Source organism: Oncorhynchus mykiss, chromosome 14 (assembly GCF_013265735.2).
Source record: "Oncorhynchus mykiss isolate Arlee chromosome 14, USDA_OmykA_1.1, whole genome shotgun sequence".
Classification (NCBI taxonomy): domain Eukaryota; kingdom Metazoa; phylum Chordata; class Actinopteri; order Salmoniformes; family Salmonidae; genus Oncorhynchus; species Oncorhynchus mykiss.
Window position 1 is genome coordinate 6444731 of NC_048578.1, and position 23854 is coordinate 6468584.

General features: G+C 42.4%; 1 protein-coding gene across 2 annotated transcripts; it reads left to right on the plus strand.

The window, feature by feature from the left end:
- The first annotated feature begins 19080 nt into the window (after nt 1–19080).
- Nucleotides 19081–23638, plus strand: LOC110488627 (hepatocyte cell adhesion molecule-like). 2 transcript variants are annotated; one of them, XM_021560913.2, is made up of 6 exons: nt 19081–19381; nt 19773–20117; nt 20296–20550; nt 20725–20871; nt 21844–21951; nt 22336–23638. In XM_021560913.2, the coding sequence occupies exons 1-6, from the start codon at nt 19333–19335 to the stop codon at nt 22554–22556; spliced, it is 1125 nt and encodes a 374-aa protein (XP_021416588.2). In that variant the 5' UTR covers nt 19081–19332; the 3' UTR covers nt 22557–23638. The 2 variants fall into 2 exon arrangements, with proteins under 2 accessions (XP_021416588.2, XP_021416589.2); XM_021560914.2 differs by lacking the exon at nt 20725–20871.
- The last annotated feature ends 216 nt before the right edge of the window (nt 23639–23854 follow it).

The following is a 23854-nucleotide window of genomic DNA, read 5'->3' on the forward strand; positions in this document are numbered from 1 at the left end:
CAACGTATTCAAAACTATCCCTTGAATTAGGACACTGGTTCCTGTCTCCAGAGAAAGAGTCAGAACCGACTCAAACAAATTATTCAGAGGCACCAGACTCTTGTAGAATCTTTACTGGCACATCACTTCCCAATAGTGAAACATAACCCTCTGAGAAACGGTGAATAATCAGTATTAAAAGGTTTGGACAATTCTTGAGCTTGCGCAACAGGATTAACATGAGGGACAGGCCCAGCTAACGCAACAGGTTTTAAATTTGTGCTGGCCAATCTGCTTACCTTTTTACCAAGGACAGGACATTTGTTCTTCCAGTGGCCTTTACCTTGACAATAATTGGATTTTACTGATATCATTCTGTCCACATTAAGCAGGGACAGATCTGGATGGAAATGGGTCATTAAACAGAACTAAAGGAATTTGCTGACCGAAATCGACTTGAACTGTTCCTCTGTCCCCAATCTCACATACGGGACCCTTAAAAACTGCCTTTGTCGGTCAGTATGTACTCATCTGCCAAAACAGCAGCCTCAAATGCAGTCCGTACTTTATATCAAGACGATCAGGGACAGATTCCTTGAATTGTTCGAGGGTGACCAGGTTGCACAAATCTTCAAAACTAGTGACTGCTGACGCAGTAACAATTACATTACAATTACATTTAGTTAACAAAAATCCAGAGAACTCACATGAGACTGTTTTGAACCTTTCTTCAAAGTTCTAAAATACTATCGATACACTTCAGGGACCAACTCGAAACCATGCAGGACAGCAGTTTTAATCTTTACGTAATCGTCGCTATCTGAAACACTAAGAGATGAGTAAGCCTCCTGAGCCCTACCGGTCAAAACACACCGTAAGCGTCAAAGTACGGTCTGCATCAGGCCAAGCCCGAGAATCTGCTCCACGTTGAAATAACGTTAAAACAATTATCAGGATCCTTTTCAGTAAATTTAGGCAACAACCGGAGATTACCAGCAACATCAAAAGGTGGAGAATGACCAAGGGAAGAGCGTCCCAATGGGGAGCTTGAGTAGTCATTCTCAAAAGAAAATTCACCTGAAAGTTTGTCTTCTCTGACAAGTTCTAAACGCTGATGTTGCAACCACAGTTTAGCTTGTTCCGTATCCTGCTTCAAAATTTCCAAATCAAGTTTGTTATTTTTGCTGTTTCAACCTTTCAAGATCTTTGTCATGATTTAGCTGCAATGAAAGTAACTCCTTTTTCTGGCCAAATGTCAAACCAGCACTAGACAATTGGTACATTCAATACAGGTTCACTCAATTCTGCCTTCAAAATACCAGCAGAAAGAAAAGTAGCTGACAGAATAGACCTCACTGTATCCTTGAGACGTTTGTCACGCATCTCAACATGATTATACTCACTCAATTTCAAAAGCTGTTCCTTCAGTAAACTGCATAAGTAACTCTTCAGAAGGAGCACGGACAAAATCCTCAAAAGGCACCATAATGCTACTTCCACATTAACAGATTAGTAGCCCAGACTTTGAATTGCCCTAATGAACACATCGACTACAGAACAAGAAGCACATAGCTGACTTAACAGTGCAAAAACAGATGAGCATTACTTGAGTTTCCCCAAATCTTATTGTTAAACTTAACCCTAGTCTTCAGTGGATTTGCAGCGGGGATTGATGCACTAGAGACGCTGGCACGAAGGAGGAAACAGCTCGCTGGTAACCAACCCCAAATGTGCTCCCGAGATAACTGCTCTAACTGCTCTGACCGCTATCACCAAACAAAAATAACAAACGATGCACAACGTGCCCCAGTGGGAATACGTTGCTATCCTAAAGGGGAAAAACCATAGCTCTGGAAAATGAGTTATGTCTGCCTCAACTTCTGTCATACATTGCAAAGACAACTCACCTCCATAATCTGATGACCCAACAGGGAACACAACAAAGTGTCTCTAGACAGTACAGGAAAATAGACTTTGTGGCCTTCTCTCCACCAATGCACCAAATCAAAAGTAATAAATAAACAAAGTCATCAAACCGATACCATAGAAGGAAATTTCTCTAAACCAATTGAAGTCTGATTAAAACACACAACTACAAAAAGTGTAGATACCTCCCAATATACAATAGCACGTACAACTGGCCAAATAGCCATACAAGCTTCTGGGACAATAACACAACTAAGTAAACCACAAGATCCACCAAAGAGTCACCAATTAGCGCTAACCAATTACCATATATACTTGGGAGAACATCAAAATAACCAAGGCAAAGTCCTGGATGAGCCCCTATTTGTCACAACCTGGCTCTTAGATGGTGATAAGCAAGGGAGTACACATTGGCAGTTAAGGAGTAACAAAAACATGTAATAACTAACAAAGTATAAAGCAACAAAGGAAAACTAACCTGTGAAGTGTGAAAGTAGGCATGTGAGGGGTGTAATGGAGATGCATGGATGAAGGTAAAATGTGTGTAAGTGCTAAAGGGTACACCTACTCAAAAAACATAATCAACCAGATAATAAAACAAAATGGTGCTTGGGGAGAAAGAGAGCAAGGACTGAGCACCAGGAACTTTTATCTCCTAGTTGATCCCAAACCCAGGTTCAACTTGTCACCTTGGGGACCCAATCAGCTCCACCTGTCCCCAATCTGCAAATAAAAGCACAAACACAGAGAAGTAGGCAGAGAGAGCGTATCAAATAACATAGTGCCAAATCATGTCGTTACTACCCTGCATGAATCTGCTGGGAGCTAACCGACTAGGTTCAATGTTAGCTAGCTAACATTAGGCTCTAAATAGCAAAGCAAAAGATTCTGGGATACAAATAATGTCATACACATAACGTTAGTTTGGGAGCCAGCCAACTAATGTTAGCTAGCTAGTAAGGTAGCAGCACACTTTACCTTGAAATTAAAGCACTTTTGGGGAGAAAAAGGGGTAATTTTTTTTTTTTTAAAGAAGCCTGATGGCAGACCAATTCTCTCCTCTCTCCATTCATTATCTCTGCAAATAATGGCTAGTGGGAAGGTGGATTAACCAACAACTCATAATTTAACACATTTATTTGTATTTACAGATGGCATACAAGTTTGTTATGAAAGTTGACATGTTCCAGAAGGCATTTCTGTCAAAAAATGCATTTTCGATAAAAAAAATGTTTTAAATCAGTCCTGTGAAGTCGTGACTTGTGACATACGCCTAGTTTCCTGAAACTGGTCACAAATGAACTTTTAACAATGCACACCTGATAACTTCTCTAGGGTAGGGGGCAGCATTTGGAATTTTGGATGAAAAGCGTGCCCAAATTAAACCGCCTTCTACTCAGGCCCAGAAGATAGGATATGCATATTTTGGTAGATTTGGATAGAAAACACTCTAAAGTTTCCAAAACTGTTAAAATAGTGTATGTGAGTATAACAGAACTGATTTGGCAGGCGAAAACCTGAGAAAAATCAATTCAGGGTGTAGGATTTTTTTGTTGTTGTAGTTTTCTATTCAATGCCATTACGGTATCCATTGACTTAGGACTCAAATTGCAGTTCCTGTGCCTTCCACTAGATGTCAACAGTCTTTAGAAATTGTTTCAGGCTTGTATTCTGAAAAATGAGGGATTAAGAGCAGTCTGAATGAGTGGACCCTGCCGTGTCACAGAGCTTTTTCATGCGTACCGAGAGAGTGCCTTTCTTGTTTACCTTTTATATTGACAACGTTATTGTCCGTTTGAAATATTATAGATTATTTAGGCTAAAAACAACCTGAGGATTTAAATAAACATTGTTTGACATATTTCTGTGACCTTTACGGAAACAATTTTGATTTTTTTTGTCTGCCTGTTGTGACTGCGTTTGAGCCTGTGGATGGCTGAATAAAACGTGCAAACAAAACTGAGGTTTTCGGATATAAAGAGAGACTTTTTCGAACAAAAGGAACAGTTATTGAATAAATTAATGTCTTCTGAGTGCAACCATATGAAGATCATCATCAAAGGTAAGTGATTAATTGTATCTCTATTTCTGACTTGTGTAACTCTTCTACTTGGCTGGTTACTGTTTGTAATGATTTGTCTGCTGGGCTATGTTCTCAAATAATTTTAAGGTATGCTTTTGCCGTAAAGCATTTTTGAATACTGACACCGTGGTTGGATTCACAAGAAGTTCATCTTTAAACCTATGTAAAATAGTTGTATCTTTTCTGAATTTTTATAATGAGTATTTCTGTATTTGAATTTGGCGCTCTGCAATCTCACTGGATGTTGGCCAGGTGGCCAGGTGGGACGCTAGCCTAGAGAGGTTAATTTAAATGAATTCCAGGTGACTACCTCATGAAGCTGGTTGAGAGAATGCCAAGAGTGTGCAAAGCTGTTGTCAAGGTGGCTACTTTGAAGAATCTCAAATATAAAACATATTTTGATTTGGTTAACACTGTTTTGATTACTACATTATTCCATATGTGTTATTTTATAATGTTGATGTCTTCACTATTATTCTACAATGTAGAATATAGTAAAAATAAAGAAAAACCCTTTAATGAGTAGGTGTGTCCAACATTTCTGGTACTGTATGTTACATGCCTCAAACTGAGAAGTGTCAGCAGATAATAAACCTGAATTAACAAGGTAAAATGATGAGACGGAAAAACGTTAGCAGTGTACAGTAGTAGGCATTCTCCAAAATTCAAGAAGAAACCTCTAAGACTTCAGGATCCCACGAAGCTCATCAATAAGGTAAGTACCCTGGGACTAAATCTCTCCATCTGCAACTGGATCCTGGACTTCCTAACGGTCCGCCCCTAGGTGGTAAGGGTAGGTAACAACACATCCGCCAAGCTGATCCTCAACACGGGGGCCCCTCAGGGGTGCCTGCTCAGCCCCCTCCTGCTTCCCCCCTCATGACTGCACAGCCAGGCACGACTCCAACGCCATCATTACGTTTGCTGATGACACAACAGTGGTAGGACTGATCACCGACAACAACGAGACAGCCTATAGGGAGGAGGTCAGAGACCTGACCATGTGGTGCAAGGACAACAACCTCTCACTCAACTTGATCAAAACAAAGGAAACGATTGTGGACTCCAGGAGAAGGAGGACTGAGCACGCCCCCCATTCTCATCAACGGGGCTGTAGTGGAGCATGTTGAGAGCTTCATGTTCCTTAGCGTCCACATCACCAACAAACTAACGTGTTCCAAGCACACCAAGACAGTCGTGAAGAGGGCACGACAAAACCTATTCCCCCCCAGGAGACTGAAAAGATTTGGCATGGGTTTCCCAGATCCTCAAAAGGTTCTACAGCTGCACCATCGAGAGCATGGTTGCATCACTGCCCGGTATGGTAACTGCTCGGCCTCTGACCGCAAGGCACTACAGAGGGTAGTGCGTATGGCCCAGTATATCACTGGGGCCGAAATTACTGCCATCCATGACAACAACCACCCAAGCCACTGCCTGTTCATCCCGCTATCATCCAGAAGGTGAGGTCAGTACAGGTGCATCAAAGCTGGGACCGAGAGACTGAAAAACAGCTTCTATCTCAAGGCCATCAGACTGTTAAACAGTCATCACTAACATTGTGGCTGCTGCCAACATACTGACTCAAATCTCTAGCCACTTTAATAATAAAAAATTGGATGTAATAAATGTATCACTATTATTTTAAACAATGCCACTTTATATAATGTTTACATACCCTACATTACTCATCTCATATGTATATACTGTACTCTATATCATCTACTGCATCTTGCCTATGCCGTTCGGCCATCTCTCATCCATATATTTAAATCTACATATTCTTATTCTTTCCTTTACACTTGTGTGTAGAAGGTAGTTGTTTTGAAATTGTTAGATTACTTGTCAGATATTACTGCACGGTCGGGAACTAGAGGCACAAGCATTTCGCTACACTTGCATTAACATCTGTTAACCATGTGTATGTGACCAATAAAATTTGATTTGATTTATTGAGCGTGTCAGTGGTAACCCACAAATGCTGATGCTCCAGATACTCAACTAGTCTAAAGAAGGCCAGTTTTATCTCTTCTTTAATCAGGACAACAGTTGTCAGCTGTGCTAACATAATTGTAAAAGGGTTTTCTAATGATCAATTAGCCTTTTAAAATGATAAGCTTGGATTAGCTAACACAATGTGCCATTGGACCACAGGAGTGATGGTTGCTGATAATGGGCCTATTTGGAACGGTAGTCTATATGTTAGGCTTAGTGAAGGGTAGATCGGAGTTTAGTGCATAGAAAGTTACTGAGTGAGACAAGGGGAAGTGCAGAAAATTCATAAGGAGGGAGGCAAAGGGCAAAAGTCTAGTTTCAGTTCTTGATAAGGCATGCCAGCTGTGGAACTAGGGAGGAGCGAGGAATTTGGCTCGAGGTCAAGTCAACAGATGAAGTGAGAAGAAACCTCTGGGAGGGGGGCCAAATAGGCCCACCACAACAACTCTCCTACTACAGTCCTATCTCACACATATATATTTCCACGCTCACAAAGGTTCTAGCACCAGACAGGGCCATGAATACACCAGTGAGAGGAAACAATTAAGTTCCTGCCTAGCAGGAAAAAACTAATTCTGATTGGCTGGGCCTGGGTGCACCCCTGCCCATTCGTGTGAAATAAATAGATTAGGGCCAAGTGGATTTATTTAAATGTTATATATGTTGAACAAAAATATAAACACAATATGCATCAATTTCAAAGATTTTACTGAGTTGTAGTTCATAGAAGGTAATCAGCCAATTTAATTAAATTAATGATATATATACAGTACCAGTCAAATTTTGTACACACCTACTCATCCAAGGGTTTTAAGTGTGCCTTGGCATTCACTCAACCAGCTTCACCTGGAATGCTTTTCCAACAGTCTTGGAATTTATGCTAAGCACTTGTTGGCTGCTTTTCCTTCACTCTGCGGTCCAACTCATCCCAAACCATCTCAATTGGGTTGAGGTCTGGTGATTGTGGGGGCCAGGTCATCTGATGTTGCAACATCACTCTCCTTCTTTGTCAAATAGCCCTTACAAAGCCTGGAGGTGTGTTTTGCGTCATTGTCCTGTTGAAAAACAAATGATAGTCCCGCTAAGTGCAAACCAGATGGGATGGTGTATCACTGCAGAAAGCTGTGGTAGCATTGCTTGTTAGGTGTGCCTTGAATTCTAAATAAATCACAGACAGTGTCACCAGAAAAGCACTCCCACACCATAACACCTCTTCCTCCATGCTTCATGGTGGGATGCACACATGCAGAGATCATCCATTCACCTACTCTGTGACATGGCGGTTAGAACCAAAAATCTCAAATTTGGAATGAGTAGGTGTGTCCAAACTTTTGACTGGTACTGTATGTAAATAAGGCATAACAATTGTGATCTAGCAGAGGTATATTGCTTGTAACATGACCGAATACAAACAGTGTAGCTATTCCCTCCGCAAGGCAATCAAACAAGCTAAGCGTCAAAATAGAGACTAGTAGAATCGCAAATCAACGGCTCAGACACAAGAGGTATGTGGCAGGGTCTACAGTCAATCACGGATTTCAAAAAGAAAACCAGCCCAGTCACGGACCAGGATGACTTGCTCCCAGGCAGACTAAATAACTTTTTTGCCCGCTTTGAGGACAATACAGTGCCACTGACACCCGCAACCAAAACATGCAGACTCTCCTTCACTGCAGCTGAGGTGAGTAAAACATTTAAACGTGTTAACCTTCAGGAAAATAACCTCACACTCAACGTCAACAAAACTAAGGAGATGATTGTGGACTTCAGGAAACAGCAGAGGGAACACCCCCCTATCCACATCGATGGAACAGCAGTGGAGAGGGTAGTAAGTTTTAAGTTCCTCGGCATACACATCACAGACAAACTGAATTGGTCCACCCACACAGACAGCATCGTGAAGAAGACGCAGCAGTGCCTCTTCAACCTCAGGAGGCTGAAGAAATTCGGCTTGTTACCAAAAGCACTCACAAACTTCTACTTCTACAGCCTGTCGGGCTGTATCACCGCCTGGTACGGCAACTGCTCCGCCCATAAACGTAAGGCTCTCCAGAGGGTAGTGAGGTCCGCACAACGCATCACCGGGGGCAAACTACCTGCCCTCCAGGACACCTACACCACCCGATGGTCACAGGAAGGCCATAAAGATCATCAAGGACAACAACCACCCAAGCCACTGCCTGTTCACCCCGCTATCATCCAGAAGGCGAGGTCAGTACAGGTGCATCAAAGCTGGGACCGAGAGACTGAAAAACAGCTTCTATCTCAAGGCCATCAGACTGTTAAACAGCCACCACTAACATTGAGTGGCTGCTGCCAACACACTGACTCAACTCCAGCCACTTTAATAATGGGAATTGATGTAAAATATACCACTAGCCACTTTAAACAATACTACTTAATATAATGTTTACATACCCTACATTATTCATCTCATATGTCTACGTATATACTGTACTCTATATCATCTACTGCATCTTTATGTAATACATGTATCACTAGCCACTTTAAACTATGCCACTTTGTTTACATACTCATCTCATATGTACATACTGTACTCGATACCATCTACTGCATCTTGCCTATGCCGCTCTGTACCATCACTCATTCATATATCTTTATGTACATATTCTTTATCTCTTTACACTTGTGTGTATAAGGTAGTAGTTTTGGAATTGTTAGTTAGATTACTTGTTGGTTATTACTGCATTGTCGGAACTAGAAGCACAAGCATTTCGCTACACTCGCATTAACATCTGCTAACCATGTGTATGTGACAAATAAAATGTGATTTGATTTTTGATTTGATTTGTAATTGATATAAGTATTTAGTATTTTTAAGTAAATTGTTACGGCTGGATTGTTTTAAAAACCCAAGAATGTTGTGGGTCCATCAGACTCGCGAACATTGGGTGAATAACAAAAACATGAACACGACACAAGGGTTAAATAATCAATACTGACACTGTGAAATGGAAGTGAATCTGTTTAAACACTTCCTTTCCTGTAGAACATAGCTACCTACAAACAGAATACAGTAGCTAGAGTGTTCAAGCAGCTTTAGTGACCATTTGAATAAGATTGTGGCACAACAAACCCCCCATTAAAACACAGAGCAGTGTTCTGTGTGGAAGGTGGGATGTTGATGCTCAGTAACACAGAGAAGGCTGATTATGGAAAATATGACTTGAACATTTACAACTCAGAGGAGATGCTTCTGAACACAAGACAAATAGACCAACTCCTGGTTACTGAAGTTATAGAACTTCGAAACACTTTCTTTGGATAGTCGCCAATAGATGGTTTATAGATGTTAAACTAACTGTCAACAAACTATTTAACTAACTAACTACCCACTAACTCTAACTATCACTAGCCCTAACCTTAACCAATACCTAACCTTCATGACTGTTTTAGAGAATTAAATAATAGCTGTCTTTTCTCATTCCTCGACAGCCCCAGTGTCTCCTCCTCAGCTGTCCTCTGAAAAATATATAACAAAACATATTTGATGAGTAGGTACCAAATCCCATATGAACACATTGAATAACACATCCATGAAGGGTAAAAAATAAATTAAAAAAATAAATCATAAGCAATACATTTTTGAAGTGTCTGCCCTGTATATCTAGGAGATATAAGAAAGCACAGGAAATATTTGTGTGGTTTTGACACATATTTTACCCCTTTTTGGGGTAGACACAAAACTACCTCCATACAAAAATGTTTTTAACCGGTACCGGTTGGTTACCTTCAGACAAGTCCTGTGAAAGGTGTGGGTGTCGTAGAGCAAAACAGAGAACACCATCGTTTTTGGTACTGACTTCTGACTTGTTTGTGAGAATCTCATCTATCAATGGAGTGGTCATATTAGTTTATAGGCCAAACCGTTCGGACACTAAACCCGGTTTTGGTGAGAAGACCGATTTTCTGGATGTCTCATTGTCTGACAAATACCGCTGTAGCTCGGCCACCTTCCACTGCAGATGTGGAAGACTGCCATAGGCCGATGTGGTGGATGGAAACGCTGCCCATTTAAAAAACAGATATCTCTAGCTTAAACTGACTGATTTTGATGGGGATTTTTTTTATTATGTTACTTATATTGGCTCACCTGTGCGTCAATAGACTCTAGGGGGTTTAAAAGACCTCACATGTGATTCAGACATATTGATTAAAATACATTCTGAAAGACAGCCTGAATCACTTTTTTCTAAATATTTTGGGTATTTTAGATTAGGATTCTCTGTCGTTAATGTTAAAAATAACAACTGCAAGTGATTGCCGAATATTGTGTAGAAGTCTTCCACTCGAAATCTGAAAGGTCAAGGACAAGAAAAAATAAACAAATTTAAACCACAGATAACTACGCTCCGTACTTAGTCACCATCAATTTCCTGTCTTTACCCACTGTCTATTAACTTTTTACATAATTGGCTAAAAAGCTGTCTATTCATCTTCATCCTCCGCCCCAGTGTCCCATCCTCAGCTGTCCTCTGCGTGTCTGTCCCATGGAGAGATGAGGGTGTCCTGCTCATCTGAGGGTGATGCTCCCCAATACAGCTAGACTCTGGACGGACAGATGCTGAGAGACAGTGAGGACTGTCCTTGTTACGAAAGAAGCACCATCACTCTGAGGAAAGGCCCGCCTGCAGCTCTTACCTGCACCATCAGAAACCAGATCAGAAGTGTTGACATCAGAAAGACAATGTCGCCTTATCTAGGTAAGCTGTAGCCTTCTGTAATACAGTCAGCACTATTTGTATTATCATTCAATTAGAAGCATGAAGAATATCATGACCATCATTATTGTTATCGTCAGAAACCGACCTGTTAACAAAAACCAGTTTTCATCTGGGATGCTGTATGATTCCTGTTTTTTACTTTATTATATATTTGCCCAGTGGGGCAAAGATATCAGACTGGATGATCACCACTGGAAGACCCCATCAGCAAGACAATCATGCAAACATCTCAGATGAAATCTCTCTCTCTTGCTCCGTCCAGGGTACCAGAGGACACAATGGAGGCTTAATGTGGGTAAATTGGCTTTTCGATGTTGTGCTTAATTGTATTTCAAACTGTGTACTACTACATGCTCTGTCATTTTATCTTGTCTTAATTCATCAATTATTTGTTACATTTTTTTGTTGGAGTTTTTTATTTGTTGTTTTGGGTGTGCATGTTTTCTATCCAGAAGAGAGTATTGTTTTTTTCACCTAAATAAACGCATGTTCAGATCACAAATGCAACTGAAAGTAGGCTACTATCGTTTGGCTGGTGGTAAATATTATATTTAGCTGACTCAGTACAACGCTCATTATTGTATTTTTGGTATTTAGAGGAAGATAGCCCTCTAGTGGCTTACCTATTGTGTTCCAGTCTGTTCGTGCTGTGTAGCCACTCATCTCTGTGTTTGTTCATTTTTATGACAAGTATCTCCTGTTTGCCTCGGTGTGGCGCAGTCGGTAGAGTATGGCGCTTACAATGCCAAGGTTGTAGGTTCAATTCCCAAAGGGGGACCAGTACTAAAATGTATGTACTCTGGATAAGAGTGTCTGCTAAATTACTCAAATGGAAATAACTATAGAATAACATATACTGTATTATGGGACCAGCCTGGCATGAAGAGGCATCATCCCTTCTTCAGCAATTGCATCCAGAGGAACATATCTGACCGACCAAGACTTTCTGTGGCCTTTCTCATTAATTGATGACTTTTTCTTTTTTCAAAAATGATATAGACATGGAATCTTTGTATGCTGTATATTTGACTGTGGTTGTCTCACTTAAGATGAATGCACTTACTGTAAATTGCACTTGTTCACTGTAAGTCACTCTGGATAACATCATCTGCTAAATTACTCAAATGTAAATGTTTAACATACAAATCTCTTCTTACTATATTGAATATAGATGTCACAAATGTATAATTTGCACAGTTCTTTATTAAAAATGTAGTTATTTGTTGCATTTGACTGTGTAAAACATAGCAGTACAATTTCTTATCTGAGAGTAGATATGTAGTATTTTGCAATAAAACATTATTATTTGTCTCTATGAACTGAAACCATCAAGTGATTTTAAACAGATGTCTGTCATTGAAAAAGCCCATGCATGCCATGATCATATAGTGAAAAAACACACCAATCTCTTTCATAAGTTCTTTAGCAAAATGTCACAAAGTGAAATGGTGTTAATAAAGTTTTAGCAAAGGATTTACACTTATTATCACTATCAACAAAACAGCTATTTTTTTCTATCCTCAGGCATGGTGACCTCCTGTAATGCTACACAGAATATGTCTGTCAGGTGCGTGAATGAGGACCCAAAAGCGAATTAACAAACAGAGTTTCTTTAATGATGAACACACGTGGGCTCAGATGGACAGGTAGATTCCGACAGGACAGGACAAGGTTGCAGCAAACACGATGATAGTCTGGTTCAGGCATGAGACACACAAACAAGAATCCGACAAAGACAGGAGCAGAAACAGAGAGAGATATAGGGACCTAATCAGAGGGAAAAAGGGAACAGGTGGGAAAAGGGGTGAATGAGGTAGTCAGAGAAGACAAGGAACAGCTGGGGGAAAGAGGGACAGAAACGGTAACCTAGTACGACCAGCAGAGGGAGACAGGGTGAAAGGAAAGGACAGAAAGACACAACATGACAATACATGACAGTACCCCCCCACTCACCGAGCGCCTCCTGGCGCACTCGAGGAGGAAACCTGGCGGCAACGGAGGAAATCTTCGATCAGCGCACGGTCCAGCACGTCCCGAGAGGGAACCCAACTCCTCTCCTCAGGACCGTACCCCTCCCAATCTACGAGGTACTGGTGACCACGGCCCCGAGGACGCATGTCCAAAATCCTACGGACCCTGTAGATGGGTGCGCCCTCGACAAGGATGGGGGGGGGGGGGGGAGACGAGCGGGGGCGCGAAGAACGGGCTTGATACAGGAGACATGGAAGACCGGGTGGACGCGACGAAGGTATCGCGGAAGAAGAAGTCGAACTGCGACAGGATTAATGACCCGAGAAATACGGAACGGACCAATGAACCGCGGGGTCAACTTGCGAGAAGCCGTCTTAAGGGGAAGGTTCTGAGTGGAGAGCCAAACTCTCTGACCGCGACAATATCTAGGACTCTTAGTTCTACGCTTATTAGCAGCCCTCACAGTCTGCGTCCTATAACGGCAAAGTGCAGACCTGACCCTCTTCCAGGTGCGCTCGCAACGTTGGACAAAAGCCTGAGCGGAGGGGACGCTGGACTCGGCGAACTGAGATGAGAACAGCGGAGGCTGGTACCCGAGGCTACTCTGAAAAGGAGATAGCCCGGTCGCAGACGAAGGAAGCGAGTTGTGGGCGTATTCTGCCCAGGGGAGCTGTTCTGACCAAGACGCAGGGTTGCGAAAAGAAAGACTGCGTAAGATGCGACCAATAGTCTGATTGGCCCGTTCTGCTTGACCGTTAGACTGGGGGTGAAAGCCGGAAGAGAGACTGACGGAAGCCCCAATCAAACGGCAAAACTCCCTCCAAAATTGAGACGTGAATTGCGGACCTCTGTCCGAAACGACGTCTGACGGAAGGCCATGAATTCTGAAAACATTCTCGATGATGATTTGTGCCGTCTCTTTAGCAGAAGGAAGCTTAGCAAGGGGAATGAAATGAGCCGCCTTAGAGAACCTATCGACAACCGTAAGAATAACAGTCTTCCCCGCTGACGAAGGCAGTCCGGTGACAAAATCTAAGGCGATGTGAGACCACGGTCGAGAGGGAATGGGAAGCGGCCTGAGACGGCCGGCAGGAGGGGAGTTACCGGACTTAGTCTGCGCGCAGACCGAACAAGCAGCCACGAAACGACGCGTGTCATGCTCCCGGGTGGGCCACCAAAAACGCTGGCGAATGGAAGCAAGCGTACCCCGAACGCCAGGGTGGCCGGCTAACTTGGCAGAGTGAGCCCACTGAAGAACGGCCAGACGAGTAGGAACGGGAACGAAAAGAAGGTTCCTAGGACAAGCGCGCGGCGACGGAGTGTGAGTGAGCGCTTGCTTTACCTGCCTCTCAATTCCCCAGACAGTCAACCCGACAACACGCCCCTCAGGGAGAATCCCCTCGGGGTCAGTGGAGGCTACTGAAGAACTGAAGAGACGAGATAAAGCATCAGGCTTGGTGTTCTTAGAGCCCGGACGATAAGAAATCACGAACTCGAAACGAGCGAAAAACAGCGCCCAACGCGCCTGACGCGCATTAAGTCGTTTGGCAGAACGGATGTACTCAAGGTTCCTATGGTCAGTCCAAACGACAAAAGGAACGGTCGCCCCCTCCAACCACTGTCGCCATTCGCCTAGGGCTAACCGGATGGCGAGCAGTTCGCGGTTTCCCACATCATAGTTACGTTCCGACGGCGACAGGCGATGAGAAAAATACGCGCATGGGTGGACCTTGTCGTCAGAGAGGGAGCGCTGAGAAAGAATGGCTCCCACGCCCACCTCTGACGCGTCAACCTCGACAACGAACTGTCTAGAGACGTCAGGTGTAACAAGGATAGGAGCGGATGTAAAACGATTCTTGAGGAGATCAAAAGCTCCCTGGGCGGAAACGGACCACTTAAAGCACGTCTTGACAGAAGTAAGGGCTGTGAGAGGAGCTGCCACCTGACCGAAATTACGGATGAAACGACGATAGAAGTTCGCGAAGCCGAGAAAGCGCTGCAGCTCGACGCGTGACTTAGGGGCGGGCCAATCAATGACAGCTTGGACCTTAGCGGGATCCATCTTAATGCCTTCAGCGGAAATAACAGAACCGAGAAATGTGACGGAGGAGGCATGAAAAGTGCACTTCTCAGCCTTCACAAAAAGACAATTCTCTAAAAGGCGCTGGAGGACACGTCGAACGTGCTGAACATGAATCTGGAGTGACGGTGAAAAAATCAGGATATCGTCAAGGTAAACGAAAACAAAGATGTTCAGCATGTCTCTCAGGACATCATTGACTAATGCCTGAAAGACAGCTGGAGCGTTAGCGAGGCCGAAAGGAAGAACCCGGTATTCAAAGTGCCCTAACGGAGTGTTAAACGCCGTCTTCCACTCGTCCCCCTCCCTGATGCGCACGAGATGGTAAGCGTTACGAAGGTCCAACTTAGTGAAAAACCTGGCTCCCTGCAGGATCTCGAAGGCTGAAGACATAAGAGGAAGCGGATAACGATTCCTCACTGTTATGTCATTCAGCCCTCGATAATCTATGCAGGGGCGCAGAGACCCGTCCTTCTTCTTGACAAAAAAAAACCCCGCTCCGGCGGGAGAGGAGGAGGGGACTATGGTACCGGCGTCAAGAGCTACAGACAAATAATCCTCGAGAGCCTTACGTTCGGGAGCCGACAGAGAGTATAGTCTACCCCGGGGGGGAGTGGTTCCCGGAAGGAGATCAATACTACAATCATACGACCGGTGTGGAGGAAGAGAGGTGGCCCTGGACCGACTGAACACCGTGCGCAGATCGTGATATTCCTCCGGCACCCCTGTCAAATCACCAGGCTCCTCCTGTGAAGAAGAGACAGAGGAAACAGGAGGGATAGCAGACATTAAACATTTCACATGACAAGAGACGTTCCAGGAGAGGATAGAATTACTAGACCAATTAATGGAAGGATTATGACAAACTAGCCAGGGATGGCCCAAAACAACAGGTGTAAAAGGTGAACGAAAAATTAAAAAAGAAATGGTTTCGCTATGATTACCAGAAACAGTGAGGGTTAAAGGTAGCGTCTCACGCTGAATCCTGGGGAGAGGACTACCATCCAGGGCGAACAAGGCCGTGGACTCCCTTAACTGTCTGAGAGGAATGTCATGTTCCCGAGCCCAGGTCTCGTCCATAAAACAGCCCTCCGCCCCAGAGTCTATTAAGGCACTGCAGGAAGCTGACGAACCGGTCCAGCGTAGATGGACCGACAAGGTAGTGCAGGATCTTGAAGGAGAGACAGGAGTAGTAGCGCTCACCAGTAGCCCTCCGCTTACTGATGAGCTCTGGCTTTTACTGGACATGAAGTGACAAAATGACCAGCAGAACCGCAATAGAGACAGAGGCGGTTGGTGATTCTCCGTTCCCTCTCCTTAGTCGAGATGCGGATACCTCCCAGCTGCATAGGCTCAGCTCCCGAGCCGGCAGAGGAAGATGGTAGTGATGCGGAGAGGGGGGCAACGGAGAACGCAAGCTCCTTTCCACGAGCTCGGTGACGAAGATCAACCCGTCGCTCAATGCGAATAGCGAGTTCAATCAAGGAATCCACGCTGGAAGGAACCTCCCGGGAGAGAATCTCATCCTTTACCTCTGCGCGGAGACCCTCCAGAAGACGAGCAAGCAAAGCCGGCTCGTTCCAGCCACTGGAGGCAGCAAGAGTGCGAAACTCAATAGAGTAGTCTGTTATGGATCGATTGCCTTGACATAGGGAAGACAGGGCCCTGGAAGCCTCCTCCCCAAAAACAGATCGATCAAAAACCCGTATCATCTCCTCCTTAAAGTCCTGATACTGGTTAGTACACTCAGCCCTTGCCTCCCAGATTGCCGTGCCCCACTCACGAGCCCGTCCAGTAAGGAGAGATATGACGTAGGCGACACGAGCAGTGCTCCTGGCGTAAGTGTTGGGCTGGAGAGAAAACACAATATCACACTGGGTGAGGAACGAGCGGCATTCAGTGGGCTCCCCAGAGTAACACGGCGGGTTATTGATTCTGGGCTCCGGAGATTCGAAAGCCCTGGAAGTGGCCGGTGGATCGAGGCGGAGATGGTGAACCTGTTCTGTGAGGTTGGAGACTTGGGTGGCCAGGGTCTCAACGGCATGTCGAGCAGCAGACAATTCCTGCTCGTGTCTGCCTAGCATCGCTCCCTGGATCTCGACGGCTGAGTGGAGAGGATCCGAAGTCGCTGGGTCCATTCTTGGTCGGATTCTTCTGTCAGGTGCGTGAATGAGGACCCAAAAGCGAATTAACAAACAGAGTTTCTTTAATGATGAACACACGTGGGCTCAGATGGACAAGTAGATTCCGACAGGACAGGACAAGGTTGCAGCAAACACGATGATAGTCTGGTTCAGGCATGAGACACACAAACAAGAATCCGACAAAGACAGGAGCAGAAACAGAGAGAGATATAGGGACCTAATCAGAGGGAAAAAGGGAACAGGTGGGAAAAGGGGTGAATGAGGTAGTCAGAGAAGACAAGGAACAGCTGGGGGAAAGAGGGACAGAAACGGTAACCTAGTACGACCAGCAGAGGGAGACAGGGTGAAAGGAAAGGACAGAAAGACACAACATGACAATACATGACAATGTCGTGTTACGGAGCTCTGGGAGGAACTGTCTATCTCCAGCTGATGAATGATGCCACAGGATCCAAACTCACATTCAAAAAAGACCCCACTGGTGCGAGAACAGTGATATTCAAAATAAAACAAAACAAAACAATCCATGAACTCATTAAAGCCAGATCAGAGTTCTTCATCAATAGTGGGGCATTTCAAATAAATAACACAGAGAGGAGTGATCCTGCTGAATATTGTTTTGAAATCCATAATTCAGATACTTGGAGACCAGAGGAGTACCACTGATCGTTGGAGGTCAGGATCTTAAAAAACTCACATCTACTTGCAAAATAAGAATATTCCAAAGAAGCCAAATGCAATTTATATTGAAAGATTGAATGTTGTCATGCATGATTTGTGAGGGACTGTGTCAAATTAATTATAAATCTCTGAAAACATGTTTTTGGGGGGTTAAATACGCCTTTGGAGGCTTACATACAGTAACCCTCATGTGTGGTCTACAGCTTATCATGAGATACTCTACCTCAAGTGAGAAAAACCTTGAAACTTCCTTAATATTAGATTTGGGGCACCAGCTGTTGTTTACGAACACACACAGACCGCCACCTCTTGTCTTACCGGAGGCAGATGTTCTATCTTGCCATTGCAGCGTACAGCTGTATTTTATCAACGTCATCGTTCAGCCATGACTCGGTGAAACATTTGCTACTGCAGATTTTAATGTCCCGTTGGTAGGATATTCATTATTGTAGCTCGTCTATTTGTTATCCAATGATTGTACATTGGCAAATAGGACTGATACTGTTACTGTAACGAATTATATTATATTTTCACATATTACTGTTTATATTTAATGAAATTCACTACTGAGAGTTTTGTACAATCTTTACCTAAATAAATAACCCAACAACTGTCTACATTTGTCATATTCTCTGTTACTGATTGAATGTTTCATTTATTGATGCATTATTTTTTATTTTTTTACAAACTCTCTCAACAAGGTTATTGTGCAGTAGTAAGTGTTTGTCATTCACTGCAGAAATGTGTGATTGAAAGGATAGACCTCTCGTGTGTCCTCTAAGGAAGACTGGTTCCTTTTTCATTTTCCGTTCCTATTTGGCATCTAATGAACAAACCCAATTCATCACGGTTTGAGCTCCCAGGAAGTGCTCTATGAGTGCAGTCCATTATGATGTATTGTTATTCTGTCTAGCTGCAACCCAAAAGGTATCAGTTCCAACCGGTCGATGTCATCAATGAGTCACAAACAACCATTTGGGAAGCATTGGAATTTGAGTCTGCGTGTCCTCTCTGTTTCACTTTGTATTTCTCTCACCTGTCCTCCTCTCCCTCTCTCGCTATCTCGCTCTCTCACTCTCTTTCCTTCGTGCATTTTTTATAATGTCACAATCTTAGCTGGACTGAAAAATACTAGTTGTATTGTGAAGAAGGTAATGTGTTAGTTTCAGTGATGAAAAGCTTGTACAGTATGTTAGAGCTGACCACTGCCCTGACAATGCGAACAAGGTGTCATTTTCTCGGGCGCTAACATTTCTTTACACTTAAAAGTACACTCTTAGAGGTAGAAGACTTCTGAATTCCTTGTAGAACCCTCTGTAGAAAGGGAACAGTCGAAGAACCCTTTTAAGTTCTCGATATAACCTATTTGTCTGAGAGTGTAGACTCACTTAGCACTTTTGTACAACTTGTCTGATATTACACATCAAGAGACATGAATAAAGCCATCCTGGCTGTTTATGTAGTGAACAAGTGAAACTTTTATGAGGCTGTTCCTCTTTCCTCTGTGTCAGAACCTATTAATAATTTATTTTGCTTGTCAACAACTAAGTGAATTCTAATGATTGATGAGGACAGCTGGAGTGTCTGTCATACCACCTTTGTATAGGTTTTTGTTTATGTTGTAAATTGTCAAGTTCTGGAAATTCAGCACTGAATGGAAAACAGAGGATTTTGTTACAGTCCTGGATATCTTCATTTGTTAACTTGAGCCCTGTGGTGTGAAGAGACATGAAGGCTCTGTTTGGACTGTTGGTGATGTTAGCAGCAGTGTCTCATGGTAAGACGTTTCTTGATGTGTTGATTTCCCTCTTGTTTTACGCATGCTATACAGTAAGGAGCCTTGTTAACATCATGTAGAACGTGAACCACGAGCTCAAAGCTGTTTATGGTATACTACAGGCTACTCAAAATCACTTTTGTCAAATGAATCCCTCTCATAATGACTAATGACAGATACAGAGACAATATTCAAAACACTGCAAAAGACAGTTGTCTCGTTATTCATTGTCCTGTGATAATTATAACTGACTGAGGTGCTGTTACGTTTCTTAATACCTTGATATCATTGGTTTAGTTATACCGTTGCTTGTATTCTCATCCATAAAATTAAACCTTAAAAATAGGACAGTGATAGTCACTACAGTGTTTATTTTCCTTCTGATTTTCAGGCATGGAGACCCCCTGTGATGTTACACTGGATGGAGCTCAGTGTTATGGAACTCTGGGAGGAACTGTCTTTCTCCAGCTGATACACGTTGTCAGTGGAGTCCCTGACATATCATTAAAAACCAAATCCAATGATGCTGCTAAAATTATACTCCAAATTAGAAACAAACCCCACAAAATAGTGAAAATCCACAAATCCATTGAAACCAGAGCACACTTCTTTATCAACAACGGGACGTTTAGGATAGATAACACAGAAAGGAATGATTCTGCTGAATATAGACTAGACACATTTAATGCAGATGGGGAAGCATTAGGGACCAGGAAACTACAACTGTTTATTGAAGGTACAGTAATTAGAAAACCTTTTCTCATATTGACAAATAGTTGTTATTAACTATAACTATAATAACTTGACTGCAAAAGCTTCTGTGGCCTTCTACTTCTAGAATAAGTTTTGTTTTCTCATTTGTTTGTGCGAAAGTCTGCAAATGTCTTCAGATGTCGATTCTTCTTCCTCCACAGCCCCAGTGTCCTCTCCTCAGCTGTCCTCTCAGTGTCTGACCCATGGAGAGATAAGGGTGTCCTGCTCCTCTGAGGGGGACGGTCCCCAGTACAGCTGGACTCTGGACGGACACCCACTGAGAGACACTGAGGCCTCTCCTGGTGACAAGACAAACACCATTACGCTGAAGAGAGACCAGTCTGGAGATCTCACGTGCACCGTCAAAAACAACATCAACAGTGTTACTGTGAGCAAAATAATCTCCCCCTGTGAGGGTAAGCTACTGTTTAATAAATGTTGTTAATCCAATATATTATGAAATACATTATCAGTGATTATAATAATGATGATGATCAATCTTTATCAATGAACTGATAAGAAAGCACTATCCATTTGCCAGTGTTCAATTCAGATACATATAAGATCCCTGTTTATTTGATCATATGCAGGGATTATGTATGTTAACTGCACTTCCAACGGGACAAATATATCAGAGTGGGTGATTGCCACTGGTAATACCCTGTGTATTGAGCTTACAACAGTGGCACACACAACTGTGTCAAATGCCTTCACCAGTAAAACAGAGGCAACCAAAGGTAAGTGACCTGACAATCTAGTGACCTCCACTCTAAATCTTTATCATACTATATTATAATTCTTTGTAGCGCTATTTTTAGTGCACTGTTTAAACTTGTTGTCCTATTTTTTGTCCGCCATCAACTTTAATGGAATTTCCTCAAACTACTAAAGGACCCATTGTGACATCATGACTTCCAAAATTATATTCCATTTACTCTAAACAAGGTCACTTTTGACCTAAATCAACAACTTGACCACTCCCAAACATTTTAGACGATAAACTTAGAAAGTGTATGAAATATAAGTTTGCTTCTGTGCTATTCAAATTTGAAATCAGAACAGAATTATCTTCTGCCCATCAAATTATTTAGTAATCGCGTCAACTACATTTCCTCTCAGCTTTTCCAAGTAATTGACATTTTGATCACTTTTCCATCAAGTTAGAATACAGAATTGAGCATATGACTGCTCATATGACTGCTCCGCCTTGTTATAGTAATAACATCAACTACATTTTCTGTAAACTTTTACAAACAACAGACATTTTGATCACTTTCCCAACCAGTTAGACAAAAACTTAAAGGGTATGAGATCTTGGTCTACTCTCTGCTATTCAAATCTGAAATCAGAGCAGAATGGTAATCTGCCAATCAACAGTAACAGCTGTTGAATTAATTGCATCAACTACTTTTCGTGTCGACTTTTACAGACAACTGACATTTTGACCACTTTCACAACAATTTAGACAAACACTTGGAGCCAATGACATCTTAATCTACTTCTCTGCTTTTCAAATCTCAAATCTGAACACTTTTTCCACTACCACAAAAATACTTTAAAACAGCTAAAGCAAGTCCCACAATTTACTATCTAGTTATCATTAATATGAATGATGGATTTCATGGCCTTTTATGTAGTAACAGTGGTGGAAATGAAACAACCTTCATGCTTATATGTTGTTCTGTCTCTGTTTCCTCTGTTTTACCCAGAGATCATAGGGATGGTAGCAGCGTCTCTGGCAGGCGTAGTCCTTGTCCTAGTGATGGTGTTGGCAGTTTACTGTGTCCAGAAGAAAAAGAAACCTCCAAAGACTTCAGGTTTGAGGATATTTAGCTGTAGCTCTTCATTTTTAGTACTACAATATCAAATCAAATCAAAGCGCCGAATACAACAGGTGTAGACCTTACAGCGAAATGCTTACTTACGTGCCCCCAACCAACAGTGCAGTTTCAAAAAACACGGATAATTTACGATGTCAGTCTTGCCAGTGAAATAATAAGATGCAATCTGTCTGACTCTCTCTCTCTCTCTCTCTCTCTCTCTCTCTCTCTCTCTCTCTCTCTCTCTCTCTCTCTCTCTCTCTCTCTCTCTCTCTCTCTCTCTCTCTCTCTCTCTCTCTCTCTCTCTCTCTCTCTCTCTCTCTCTCTCTCTCTCTCTCTCTCTCTCTCTCTCTCTCTCTCTCTCTCTCTCTCTCTACGCAGTTCATGTTGACAGTCAGGATGTGGAATATGCGAATGTCAGGATACTGAAGAAGCAGATGAGACAGAAGGAAAGAAAGGTGGATTACGGACATGTGGAGGGGGGTCCCCAGCAGCCATTTGAGGTGTTTGGACAGAATAAAACAGTAGAGGGTCCCCGGTGGAAGGTAGGCACACCTGAGGAGGGGGACTGTGTGTACGCCAGGGTACGCAAAGGCCAGTGAGCAAGATACTGTCTAGATTCAATATGATAGAAGGAGGATGATTTATAGGAAAGTACAACGCAGTGTCCATCTTTCTATTTGCATATCATCCCTAACAGGTATTGCATATCTTACATATTTCGTCCCATTATTACTAGATTCAAGTTTTCAAAGGTGGTCATTACTTAATTTGCAATATGTACACCAAGTCTTAAAGAACCACCAAGTTAAATCATTTGACAAACTAAGTTCAGACTTCCATTTGCCAAAGTCAGATTTCATTAGCTATTTGCAACTAAGATACTATTTACTGAAACACCCCAAATAGGTAATAACAAAGGGTGAGTACTCTCCCATAGAAAAACTCAATAATCAGAAAATGGCAACTAGTAGTCAACAAATAAAACTGCACCAATGTGTTGATATCATGGCACTGCGCAATACTCGGCAAACTAAGTGCAAGTGGGAATCTGAACTTGGGGAGAACATTGAAACTGAAACTTGGGAGGGAATAGCATTTTGGGTACTTTCTAACTCCAGACACAACGGTGAAGATAAGTAAAGAAACAACCAGTGAATACAGGAGAAAATGTGGGGAATTGTTCACAAACTACCCACTTATTTTGGGATCTTGTTCCAGAATGATGAAATGATGTTATTATGTTTTTATTATTATGTTTTTGACTTTGTTAACAATATGTTTAAATGCTCCCGGGCAAAGGACCCAACGAGTATTACAAAATGCCTATCTATTGATTATACTCCTGTCTGCAGCAAATAAATGTATTACAGCGCATTTGTTAAATAAGGACATTCATACTGTGAGTGGAATTGTAGAGTGAAATGAATGTATTTCATGTAGAATAAAATTACAAACAGATATATGTGAAAAAAAGACTCATTAGTCTTGAAGCAAACAAACATATGATGAATGTGATTACTAATTTTTGATTTTGTTTTTTCAAATTGCTTTTCCTTTTTGTGCTTTCGGTGCCTTCAGAACATTTTCACACACCACAACTTTTTCCACATTGTGCTGTTACAGCCTGAATTTAAAATTGATTCCATTGAGATTTTGTGTCACTGGCTTACTCACAATAATGTCAAAGTGGAATTGTGTTTTTTTTTATGTTTACAAATGAATAAAAACTGAAAATCAGAAATGTCTTGAGTCAGTAAATTTTCAAGCCTTTTGTTATAGAATGCAAAAATAAGTTCAGGAGTAAAATGTTCTTGAACAAGTCACCTCTGTGTGCAATAGTAGAGTGTCAAAGAAATGAACTTCATATCCTGAATACAAAGTGTTATGTTTGGGGCAA